Genomic DNA, 12,369 nt, shown 5'->3' with positions numbered 1-12,369 from the left:
TCGAAGGCGTGCTCGTCCGGAAATTTGAATCTTCGGCGGATCAAAAGCCCTAAAATTGGTCAATCGATCCCAGCGTGGCGGAAACTGAAGATTAGGGTTATGATTCATGGATTTCAGGTCGCAGTGATCGCTTTTCTCTTTTGGTCGCCGAAGATTGCGGGAGAAGCCGAAGCTTAAAGTGCAAGATTTTTCAGCTTTTCGGGTGGGTTTCTGGTTCAGTCGCCCACCTCTTTCCCTGCTGAATCTGATCAGAATGGCGAGCTCTGGGGAAGACGAACGCTTTTGACTGCGGATTCGGAGCAGATCGCACGGAGGTTTGTTTGTTTGTTTTTTTTTTTTGATGTTGTCTACTCGCGCCATGGGCGGCGATGGGTTCGATCGGAGCACTCTGGAGGCGATGCTGGACGCCATCCGGCAGGGGGATGAGCAGCCTAAGGATCTGCCGCCGGCTCTACCCGCTCGGCCAACCTCGAGGGGTCGCCTGCCCACTTCAAGGAGATTTGTGTCCGCGAGGCCTAATCACGAAGCCAGTGATCCAGGAATGAATGATAAGGATGTGGCGGTGTCCCAAAGTGGAATTTTTGGCAGCAAGAAGTGCTTGGGGATTCCAGAACTGCTGCGCTATGAGGAAACAGTGCAGGCTGCCAATATCACAGTGTTTGTGCCTTGCAAGAAGTTGGATTGCGGAGGCAGCGACAAGCGTACCGTAAGCGAGGTAAGCATTTCTGGTCATGCTTTGTATCTGATTGCATTGCCACAATTTTCTGAATAGTTTCATCTTGAACGATGTGAACTAAGAGCAATGTATCATAGTAAAAGGCTCCCACTATGGTGAGGGTGCCCAGGTAATCTCCCAAGCCCTCGCGATCCGATTCTTAGTTACGGTGCACTACAATACATTTTCCTCTAGTGGAATGATAAATCTGAGATGTTGGGCTGCCCATTGTGAGCACTTCCAAATTTATAGTGGGAAACTTTCATAGGATTGGACTGGTCATTTCCAAGAGTAGTCGGCCCGAAGGGTTTGGATACATGATGCTAGTTAAAAAAATATAACATAGTTAAAAGTAAAAAAAACCCAGGCTTGGTGCAACGATAAAGGCTTAACGGGGATCTTCATAGTCTCGTGGTTCAATACTCTATTGGGATATGCGCCAACGTTGAATTTAGTGAAAAACTTAGGTTGGGCGAGCGGGGCCTGAAGTGCCCATGAACTGAAAACAAAATCCATGAGTTTGCCTTTACAAGCAGAATACCAATTCGGCGTTGAACCGTGTTACAAGGATGGCGAAAATTACAGAGGTCGACTGCCAACGCCTTGATACTGCACTTCCAAGATTTACCTTCAAGGATCGGTGGGTAAGGACAGTCACCTCTAGGATTAGTTAAATTGCAAGAATTGAAAACCTGGGTTATCAAAAAAATATATAGCATAGTAAAGGTCCCCTGGGTATGGTGTGATGATAAGAGGTAAGATGGGCTCTCATGCAACGAGGATTCAAGTATCTCGTATGACATATTATATACCTACGGTGTTCGAATCACTCACGATGCTGGGTCGTCCGCTAGGACCCATTTGTGCATTTTAGATTTATCCTAGTGGCCGATAGGAAATTTTTGTGGAGCCGGACCGGTTACCTTAGGAGTTTGAAGAGCTAGATACCCGGATTATAAAAAAAAAAAAAAATTGTAGCATAGTAGACAATGTTTAGAAGCCATGTGTTCAGATTTTTTTCCCCCTTCTTATGTAACTAACCCTATCGAGTTTCAGCTATGCTCTGTTCATTTGGGCTCCTCCAATTAAGTCCTCCTCTAATGATACTAAACAATGACTTCCTTTGAATGAAGAAGTGTTTGCTTCCATTGGATAGGTGTTTTCTCCCCTACACAGTTGACCTTCGTTGAGCATATAATCGTATCATCTTAACCTACGGAGTGTAGGTTAACGAGAAGTAGCTCCCGACATGCCTTGTGGTCGAGTTGGCCAGAGATTGTTTCTATGTGGTTCTTTGCACAGTTAAGGTTAATGAGGATGATGCAAAATAGGCATCTAGTTGAAGGTGATGAGAATTCTCTGTAGCCAAAAATACTTAGCAAGAGAATCAATCTTGGTCAAGTCCTTTAGAAAAATAATCTGAAGAATGTTTATCTATATACACCATATCATACCTCTAGAAAAAGGCAACCCATGCAGCATTCAGCCATAAATTGTAGAACTAAGATGTCATCATATAGATAACTCTTAACTAGTTTGCATCTCATATCCTTCCATCTCCTGGCCTTCACAGTGTACTGGCTTGGAAGATGATGCTAGAAATCAAACTATGCAAGCAATTCTTTGGGTGCAGAAGAATTTTCGAGGTCTCCAAGCTCGTTCGCATTTTAAACAGCTGAAGGCAGCAGCAACTCATTTACAATCATGTACTGTGTTTTTTTTTCCAAGCAATTATTTGAAGATGATACCATTGATACTATCGGAAAATTTTGATTAACAGTTGTTCGAGGTGAAAGCGAAAGGCAAAAGTTTGCAGTGTTGATAAGGAGGTGTTGTTCAGCTATTGTGATCCAAAAGCATGCACGACGGCGATCTGCTACGGCTGCCTTTAACGCCCAACTCAGGGATGTTGTGCTATTGCAGTCCGGTACCATGCCCACACCATCTCCCCTCTTTGGTATCCTTTTCAGTTTATTTGGTGTGTTATAATTTGTCCTTCCTCGGCAGCCATTCGTGGTTGGCTAGCAAGGCAAGGAGTCATTGTCTCGAGTGCTGCTTCGAAGGGAAGGCAAACGTCGAACCTCATTGAAGGAAACACAAGGAGAGAATCAACAAGTGACCATGTTGAAGTTATTAAGGTACAATCTTATTGTGTAATCCTGATCACTATCTAGGTGATTCCATGTCTCTTTCCAACTTTTAACCAAATTGGTTGGCAGGACACAAACAATGAGCAGAGTCAGATTTACCATGCTTTGGCTGAACTCCGAAGTCAGCTGCTGAAAACTGAAGCAGCACTGCAGGAGAAAGAAGAAGAAAATGCTATGTTGAAACAGAGGCTTCAGGAGTATGATATAAGGTGGTCAAACTATGAATCGAAAATGAAATCGATGGAGGCGACATGGCAGGGACAATTGAATTCTTTGCAGGTCAAATATTTTACTATCAGTTTTCAGTGTACCAGAGAGATTATAGACTGAAGATTCTGAATGCATACTTTGATACACTCTTCTATGTGTGCATGATTTTGTTTGCTTCCAATATTTTGGTTAATGGTCTTGTGCAACAACAAATCATCTTAGACATAAGAATTTTCTTCTGTACAAGACATTAGTGCTCCATAATTCTTACTGCAGGACCATATATTCTTTATCTCTACTTCGACAGAATGTTATATAGCTAACTGATTTCATTAGAACTATAACTTTTATATCAATGCCAACCTAGTGAGATTGTTAAACATATTGACTTATTTGTCGTACTTATGCAGATGAACTTTGCAGCCGCAAGAAAATCCCATGCTTTGGAGGAGATACCAAAGCAAAACAGAAGGCAGGAGACACCTAAACCTAACCATTATTGTAACTTTGAAACCTCTTCTTCTTCTGAGGTTCAACCTCTCAAAGACATGCTATCAAAACTCCAAAAGAATTCTAATTCAGTGCCAATGAGAAACCGTGATGCTGCCCCAAGTTCGGTCGTTCAGCTTACGGAGGAGTTTGATCGGCAACAAAGGATATTCGACAATGATGCTGTTTTAGTCAATGGAGCAAAATCAGAGCAATGTGCAGCCAATATAAACCATTTACAAGAGCTTCGAGAACTCAAAGCTCGTTTTGCTTCGTGGAAAAAAGATTATAAGGTGCGATTGAGGGAGGCAAAGATGGAATTACTAAAGCTCGGCAGTCCTGAAGAGAAAGTAGGCACACGGAAGCATTGGTGGTGCACTGCTAGAATAAAATGACCCAGTCAACTGAATCCATTTTTGTTCTTCTGGTATTACAATTTCAGTGATACCATCACATTGTTCATCCGATTACAACATCCAACTCATTGAGTGATTGTTTGCGGCGTCAGAGACGCAAAGAAGCAAGCCTTGTATGATTCATATTGCTTGTAGGTTCCACACATTATTGTCAAGATTCAGGCAGAGAATTGCCCCTTCTATGAATCATTGAAATTTACATGTAGAGAAGATAGAGAAGTGTGTTCATGAATTTTGTATTTTTTATATTTAGTTTGTACTTTGTTTCCCCCTTAATTGGGGAATACTGGTAATCTTATGCATTGTCATGGAGAAACAATTTTGATTCCTTCTAAAATTAAGTAAACCATCCTAGAAATATACCATGTAAATGGTTATTAAAATTAGTTTATCTTGACAAGTAGATTAATCCATGTCACCCATTTACTTATTTATTAAGCCACTTTTTGTCACTTTCAAAATTTGTTTCTCTTAAATCTCAATCATATTTTGGATCAGTCAAGTCCTTCCTAAATTTTTACATTCCTATAGAATATAGCTAGTGTTCATCAGTTTTATTTTTTCAATAATCCTCCCTCTACAGCAGCAGAAGATTGATCAGAAACATATTGTTATGAATCTCTAGAGTTGAAAATATTAGACACCATACGACTAATGACAAATGTTGAAACATACGAAAATATTAGACATGAAATGACTAATGGCAAATGTGGAAACATAGGTCACAAAATGATAAACAAAAAGAGTAAGGTAATACATTTACAAAATCTTGCTTTTGCTATGGAACAAACCCTTTGCAGAGTCAAGTAGTATTGGTGATGGTAGGACATTCAAGTAGACAAAGATGGTAGTTGAGTATTACCATGAAGAATTTCACGAGGCACACCGATATCGAAAGATCTCCTTCAGTTCCTTGATTGGGGAAATGTCCATGAGTGGTAAAATCAGATAAGAGTTGATCCTTCAGCTTGAATCTCTCAACCAACCAATTAGCTGCCTCATTTTCAGATGTTGGAATCTGGCAAGGATCCACGCCCAAGAGGTTATCGGATAGGGTTGGACAGCGATGTTTGTAGCTAATGGTGACATTGCACACTGTATACAGCCAACAAATCATTATCATGAAGGAACAGAGACATGCATGACAACAGCAGCATTAGCAAAAGGACCATTGAGATAGTAAAATTCTGATTTCTTCTTCCCCTCAAACAGCATTGCAATTGTAGAAGCAAGAAATTCTACAAGTTTCAATATATAAATAAATGTCCACTATTTTGAGTTGACAAATTAAGATGAATCCATCATAAATTACTTAAAGGAAAGGGAAAAAAAAAACTATTTGCTTCCTCACACAAGATTCAACAAGAAAAACATGGGGGTATTTCTGTAGGGTAGATCTGGCGGTGACTCCTGCAAACCTAGGTCAGACAAATTCACTGCAGAGCTGCATGCTATACTGGACTATCCAAAATCCTAACCTAGTCCTGTTCTACGATTCCAAGAGCCACCTTTACTACCATGTATCCATCTACTAGCTCATTCTCATCCTCAATGAATTCAATTGCAAACATCGCCACCGCGTCTCAAGAAGAAAATCCTCAAAAAAAAAAAAAAAGAAATATATACCAAAATAAAAAAAAACGGATCTGATTCATGCTCAAATAAGTTCGAAGAGGAAGAACCAACCTGGAGAAGTGGCAGCAGGATCCTGTGGACTAGAATCGGCTGGATCAGGGATTGAACCGCCGAAGAGAAGGGCGGAGAAATTAGCGGTAGAGCAAATCGAAGGAGAAGACGACAGAGCCCGTCGAGAGACACAACCGAACGATAGCGGCCCTCTTCGACTGTTATATATATTCCGTAATTTTCTTGGGTTAGGTTTTCAGTTGAGACGCCACATACAACTCTACCCGCTCTTCTATTCGAGGAATCTTCCTGGGGCCCACTACTCCCCTAATCGCATAGCGAGTATCATTCAACGAACGGTCTAGATTAGAGGCAATATTGGAGTTTTGATTCGAGTAGAAGGTGCTGGCTCTAGAACAAGCAGAGCCGGTCCGCATCCCGGCAATGCAAACAAAGCCAACTTTTTGCCGGAGAAGGCGACGTCTGTGGCCGGATTCCTCCCACTTCCGCCCAGCCTCGCGCCATCTTTGTGCCCACTGAAATCTCCCCAAGCCACCACCTCCACGGATTCCCTTTTGGCTAAAAACACGGCACCTCATTCACGTCCTTCTCGCTTTTATGAAGGGGATCTTGTTCGCCATCGGATCTGAAGCTGACGGATCCCGATCATTGGCCGATCGGCGATCAGGAATGGTTCCTTCCGGATTCCTCTTCTCTGACGTCGATGTCGCTCCGTGTCCGTTGCTGCGGCCCTTTGTTTATAGCATAGGGCAGGGGGCAGAGAAGAGCAAGGAGCCAACCACTCTGGGTCGGTAGAGATGGGTGTTCCGGCGGAGACGACGGCGAAGTCCAAGGCTTTCTTCTTCACGGCGCAGGTGCTCGCGGCTGCGGCGGCGGTCCTGGTCCTGGTGTGGTGCATCCACCTCCGGGGAGGGTTAGCCTTTCAGTCTGCCGGCGACAAATCGCTCATCTTTAATGTAACAACCACACAACGATCTCTTCCTTAACTTCCATCATGATTCATGAGTCGTTTGAGAAGATTTCCTTGTTCTTGCCTTCGAACAGGTGCATCCAGTGCTGATGCTGATCGGGTTCATCATCATGGGAAGCGAAGGTAATCTGTAATCGATCAGCTACTAACTGAAATCCTAAAAAAAGGAAGGAGAGATGATCTGCCATTAATCAAACCTTTTTGTATTGCAGCAACAATGTGCTTTAGAGCTCTTCCGTGGAGCAAACAAGTGAACAAGTGCATCCATCTCATCCTCCATGGCCTTGCCCTTGTGCTCGGAGCTGTTGGAATCTCTGCAGCCTTCAAGTTTCATAATGAACTAGGAATCAGTAATCTCTACAGTCTCCATTCCTGGCTCGGCCTCGGCACCATCTCCCTCTACGGGATTCAAGTAATCAAAAACTGTAAAGTTTCACTATTTCTCAATAAAAAATTTAACCTTTTTTTCTCTCTCTCTCTCATCGCAGTGGATTTTGGGGTTTGTTACATTCTTGTTCCCTGGAGCTTCAGGGTCACTGAAAGCAACCTTCCTCCCTTGGCACGCGGTCTTCGGGGTCTTTGTCTACCTGCTGGGAATTGTGAGCGCTGAGTTAGGGTTCTTGGAGAAGCTGACGTTCCTTGAGACCTTTGGAACGGTGAACAGGTTCAGCGGTGAAGCTTTCCTGGTGAACTGTACGGCACTGGCGGTGCTGTTGCTGGGGGTCTCTGTTGTTCTTTCTCTCATTGCCTCTCACCTGGAAAGCACCAAGGTTTACTCTGCAGATTGAATTAAGATATCATCTACCATCGCCTTATTATTATTAATCCGTGTTTATCTCAATCAATCTTTGTCTGTTAGCACAAATGATTATAATAAAATATTCATACCGAACCGTTTAAGAAATTTTTGGAAAGAGAAAATTATATTTTCAGTCCGATGATTTATATCTTTTTCAATTTTAGTCCTGTTATGAGTTAATTTATGTTCTTAGTCATGTAACTTGTAATATTTTTCAATTTCAATCCTTTTTCATCCAAAATTAAAATTTTTTAACAAAAAAATGTCTAGTTTATGATTAGAATATAAAAACACATGGGTCATAAAAAATTAAAATCTTCAAATTCAATTTACAACTCATCATTTTCTGTTGAAAATTTTCAATTTTAGAGGAAAAATGACTGAAATTGAAAAATATTACAAGTTACAGGACTAAAAATGTAAATTGATTCGTAACAAGACTAAAATTGAAAAAAATATAAGTTACAGGACTAAAAACATAATTTTCTCTTTTTCAAAATACCCCAATCATATATTATATTTTAAAATTATTATATCACTTATCAAATATCTATTTTATTGCGTCAATTGATCAAGATTAATTTTTTATTAAATATATAGATTTTTTAAAAAATATTAATTTATGTTTAAAAAATTATTACTCTTAAATTAATATTTGAGAGTATAAATATATGATAAATTAGAGAAAAATCCCCAATCATAACTTTAATTTTGTATGCAGTCTCTAATTATAAAAAATTTTATTTCCACTCCCTGTATGTAAAGTTTTATTTGCTTCAACTCTCCAATGTAAATATTGTTACCTAATTGTTCCTTATATTTTTTAGGTACAAAAGTCTAAAAACAAATTCCTGTTAAATTCATCACTTTATATTAGAATTGGGTATATTTTCTATTAAATTGAGCACGATTTTTTTCCTGCTTAATATAATTCATCCTAAATTCAGCAATATTTAAAGAAAATATAGTATATTTTCCATCCAATTGAGTGTCATTTATAGAAAAATTAGTATATTTTCCATCTAATTGAGTGAAAAAGAATTGTGCTTAATTTGATTGAAAATATATTAAAATGAGTATAATTCCTCTTGCACTTTATACTAAAATCGAGTATATTTTCTATCAAAATTACCCCTCATATTTTTTAGGTATAAATAATCTAAAAACGAGAATAATTTTTGTTAAATTCATCACTTTAAACTAGAATCGAGTATATTTTCTATTAAATTAAACATGATTTTTTCCTATTTAATATAATTCCTCTTAAATTCAGTACCATTTAAAAAATATATAGTATTTTTTTCATCCAATTGAGTACTATTTAAAGAAAATCTAATAAATTTTCCATCAAATTAAAGTGGAAAAAGAATCATGTGTAGAAAATATATTAAATTCTAGTTTAATGTACTGAATTTAAGAAGAATTATTATCATTTTTAGACTTTTTATATCTAAAAATATCGAGTAATTAGGTAAATATGTTTGATTATGGAGTGGAAATAAAGTTTTTTTTATTAATGGAGACTGCATGTAAAGTTTTGTTTGATAATGGGGATTGCATGCAAATTTTTCCATAAATATAATCAAGGGAAGCTAGACAAATACAAATTTAGTTTTATGTCATTCCGAATTTAAAATTGGTTGATGAATTTAGAGACCTCGAAATGATATAGAACTAAGTTTAATGTATTCGTCTAGTTCTCCTTATTATATACATATCCTTAAATATTAATTTAACATAATATATTAAAAATACATCAATCAAATTTTTTAATCATAAAAAAATTAATAGATTGTTAAAGAGAGTAGCCGATTAAAATTATTGCTCACGATTACATAAACAACTTTAATTAATTGCTATATTAATAATCAGTTAATTTTATTTTTTAACCATTAAAAATTTGATTCGTATTTAAAAAATTATTACTATTAATATATTATGTCAAATTGATATTTGATGATATAAATATAATCACGTAGGGATGACAATTTCGTCTAAGGGTTCGAGACACCATGGGGAAAACTTGAAACAGGGGCGAGTTCGGGAAGTATTTTTCGGGTATGGATAGAGGTTCGGGGAATTTTCAAAACCCCACATTTGAACGGGGGCGGGTATAGGGATGTTATTCCCATCCCCGAACCTGCCCTGATACGACATTATAGGGAATGGGGATGGGGACGAGGATGGAGATCGTGATGGGGACGAGGATGGAGATCGGGATGAGAACGAGGATGAAGATTTCTCGATTAGTTCGATAAATATTAGATGGGAAGCGGGGATGACTATTCTTTTAGATTTATTCTCGGGGATGGGAAGTGATGATAGGGACGGGGATGGATATTTAATATCCACAGGGTCGGGGGTGGTGATTCCCCATTTAAATAGAACCGGGGAGGAGGGCAAGGATATAATTCAGGGGCAGAGATTAGAATGACAAACTATTATGTAATTGCAAGTGTACGATTATATCGTAAAGTAAAAAAGATATTGATCTCACTAGTATTGTGAATCGAATACTAGTCGGAATTGTAAAATAAGTTATCTAGAAAATCACAGCAAAGCTCTATCCAAGTCACCTTTATCCCTTCTTGGGCGCCTGAATCACTCCCGGATGCCTGGAAGCTGACGTAGGTCAGCCAACCAACGTTTGCCAACTCATATGCTTGCGAAGCTGGATTCTGGCCATTTTGAGCCCCTGGATCCTCTCTGGTCGTCCAAATGTCTGAGCATCTGATGCCCTAACTCTAACTTTAATTTTCTACATCACAGAGTTAGCAAAACAGACATAATATGAAATATTAATATATTTAGACAATCTCGGGACTATCCGGTCCTGACTCTCGATTTCACTAAAATCCTAAGTGGATCAACGTCTATTGTTCCCTCAATGGGGAATGCATCATCAATCTCTCTCCTCTAGTGCTTGCCTCCGCTTACCGATTGTAGATTCACTTGACTTTGATTTCTTGACTCATCAAGTCATCCTACCAGATATCCCATCTAGACTTTAGCAGTCATCTAGTCCTCCTTGATCCCATTGAACTTCCTACCAACTGTCTGGTCCTCTCTAACCCAATTGGATTTTTTGCCAAACGTCTGATTAGACTTCAGTCTGGTGTCAGATCCTCTAGATCCATCAAGTGTTTCAGTCCTGCACACTTGGTAACTAGATTAGAACACACAAAATTTAACTTTAATTATTTGTCATACATCAAAATTTTAGTTTGATTATTAGTGCTAACTGTATTAACAATCTTCTCCCTTTTAATGCATGTAATGATAACCTGAGTTAAAATTAGAGAAAAAAAATATCGATATATGCATGAGGCATGATTTGGAATAATGATTGTTCATGAATTCTCTAACTCAATCTATTATCTTCCCCCTTTAACACATATTTAAAAAAAATCAAAGTATAAAAGAACATGTGGCGAGCAATCAACAATAAGTTTTTATTAAAAAAACATTTAGAATAATATAAGCTAAATCACCTGTTTTTAAAAAAACAATGTTTGAAATAAGATAATTTTTTAAATTATACTTTCAAAACTTTTAAAGGAATTTTGAAAAATAATTTCAATGTATTTTCTCAAAACTTTCAAAACAGTTTTTAAAAAATTCAAAGATTATTCAAGGATTTACAAAATTAATATTAGATCTTTCAATCAAGTCTTCCACTCAATCTAATACATCTTTAAGAATCCTTATTAATTACAAAGAAAACTCCCTATGTGTTTTATAGATTTTTATCAATATGGAAAGGTTACTAGATTTTTTTAATTTAAGTTTCGTTTCCCTTTTTATCAAAAAAAAAAAAAAGTACCTAAGTTTTTTTTTTATTTGCACCAACATTAATCACCTTGGTCTAAAGTTTTTCCTTAACCCTTCTTGAAAGTTTTTTAAGAATATTTGTCAAAATATTTTCAAAATTTTGCAAGATAATTTTGAAAAATAATTTTGTAAATGTAAAAACAAATTTCGAGGCATAATTAAAAAAACTTTCAAAATGACTTTTTTTAAAAAAAAAAATTAAAGGAGTTTTCAAGATATTAATTAATCATGAACTAATCGTACAAATTTTGAAAATAAATTTTAAGAAAGTAGACTTATGAATTTTTAAAAATCTTTTCAAGAATATTTTTAATTTACTTTTTCTAGCATCTCACTCATTTTAGATTTTCAAACATACTAACCGTATGTGTTTGTTAGCATGATTTTATTGGTGCAATCAACCTCTAAGGTTTTAATGTTTGACAATATATCCAAGTCTGGTCGGTTTGACCAAGGGTGGATCTAAATATGACTTGATGTTTGGAAAAAAGAAGTATAGTTAAGACTAGATGACTAGCAAGGGTAAGTCCTAATTGGAAGTCTGACAATGGAAGCCCTAGTGAGTGAAATTAGGTCATAGTAAGTGAAGTTAGGTGGTAAAAGTCCTAGTGAGTGAAGCCATGTAGTGGAAGCCCTAGTGAGTAAAGTTTGATGGTGGAAGTTCTGGTGAGTGAAGCCAAACAATGAAAGTCATAGTAAGTGAAGCTAGATCCTAGTGAGTAAAATTAGGTGGAGAAAATCCTAATGAGTGAAGCTAGGCAGTAGGAAATCCTAGGAAAAGATAACCCTAGGTAATGTGTGATTGAATGGTTTTCGGTCGATCACGCGCGATCAACTGAAGCAGTGAATCTTGAAAGCTGCTAACATTTATTTGCTTTAATATTTTATCTATTGTGATAACTTGGTGTTGCACGAAAGTCTTAGTTTATCAGGTTAATCAGACACTAAGCAGGACTAGAGAAAGCCCAAATAGCTCTAGAGGACCAGATCCTTGACAAATAAGGTCAGGTAAGCAACTGGAGGAGAGATCTAGTAAGGATCCGTTCCCGATTGAGGGAACAATAGGCGTTGATCCGACCTAGAGTTTCAATAAAATCCGAAGTCAGGATCGAACAGTCCTGAGATTGTCAAAACATTATTTT

The 12,369-nt window shown here is 37.6% G+C and overlaps 2 protein-coding genes and 1 long non-coding RNA gene across 3 annotated transcripts; 2 read left to right on the top strand and 1 right to left on the bottom strand.

Moving 5' to 3' along the window:
* On the top strand, positions 1-4,297 carry LOC121998701 (myosin-1-like). Its single transcript, XM_042553722.1, has 6 exons — positions 1-715; positions 2,289-2,421; positions 2,496-2,642; positions 2,723-2,853; positions 2,935-3,144; positions 3,486-4,297. Exons 1-6 carry the CDS (start codon positions 341-343, stop codon positions 3,957-3,959), a joined length of 1,470 nt encoding a protein of 489 aa, XP_042409656.1. The 5' UTR covers positions 1-340; the 3' UTR covers positions 3,960-4,297.
* A 213-nt stretch (positions 4,298-4,510) lies between these two features.
* LOC121998703 lies at positions 4,511-6,062 on the bottom strand. Its single transcript, XR_006116557.1, has 2 exons — positions 5,667-6,062; positions 4,511-5,075 (listed from the first exon to the last, which is right to left on the bottom strand). It is a non-coding gene; the product is annotated as an uncharacterized LOC121998703 (long non-coding RNA).
* A 362-nt stretch (positions 6,063-6,424) lies between these two features.
* LOC121998702 (probable ascorbate-specific transmembrane electron transporter 1) lies at positions 6,425-7,501 on the top strand. The gene is made up of 4 exons (XM_042553724.1): positions 6,425-6,583; positions 6,672-6,720; positions 6,810-7,009; positions 7,086-7,501. Exons 1-4 carry the CDS (start codon positions 6,425-6,427, stop codon positions 7,383-7,385), a joined length of 708 nt encoding a protein of 235 aa, XP_042409658.1. The 3' UTR covers positions 7,386-7,501.
* The last annotated feature ends 4,868 nt before the right edge of the window (positions 7,502-12,369 follow it).

The sequence above is a fragment of the Zingiber officinale genome, chromosome 6A (genome assembly GCF_018446385.1).
Source record: "Zingiber officinale cultivar Zhangliang chromosome 6A, Zo_v1.1, whole genome shotgun sequence".
Taxonomy (NCBI): Eukaryota; Viridiplantae; Streptophyta; class Magnoliopsida; order Zingiberales; family Zingiberaceae; genus Zingiber; species Zingiber officinale.
Note: the sequence above shows the minus strand (reverse complement) of the source record. Positions and strands in the feature narration are given on the sequence as shown.

Coding starts and splice junctions, on each gene's coding strand:
- LOC121998701 (XM_042553722.1), top strand. CDS start 341: ATGTTGTCTACTCGCGCCATGGGCGGCGATGGGTTCGATCGGAGCACT. Junction 2,643..2,722: donor TGTTGTGCTATTGCAGTCCG/GTACCATGCCCA, acceptor CTTCCTCGGCAG/CCATTCGTGGTTGGCTAGCA. Junction 2,854..2,934: donor ACCATGTTGAAGTTATTAAG/GTACAATCTTAT, acceptor ATTGGTTGGCAG/GACACAAACAATGAGCAGAG.
- LOC121998702 (XM_042553724.1), top strand. CDS start 6,425: ATGGGTGTTCCGGCGGAGACGACGGCGAAGTCCAAGGCTTTCTTCTTC. Junction 6,721..6,809: donor CATCATCATGGGAAGCGAAG/GTAATCTGTAAT, acceptor TTTGTATTGCAG/CAACAATGTGCTTTAGAGCT. Junction 7,010..7,085: donor TCTCCCTCTACGGGATTCAA/GTAATCAAAAAC, acceptor CTCTCATCGCAG/TGGATTTTGGGGTTTGTTAC.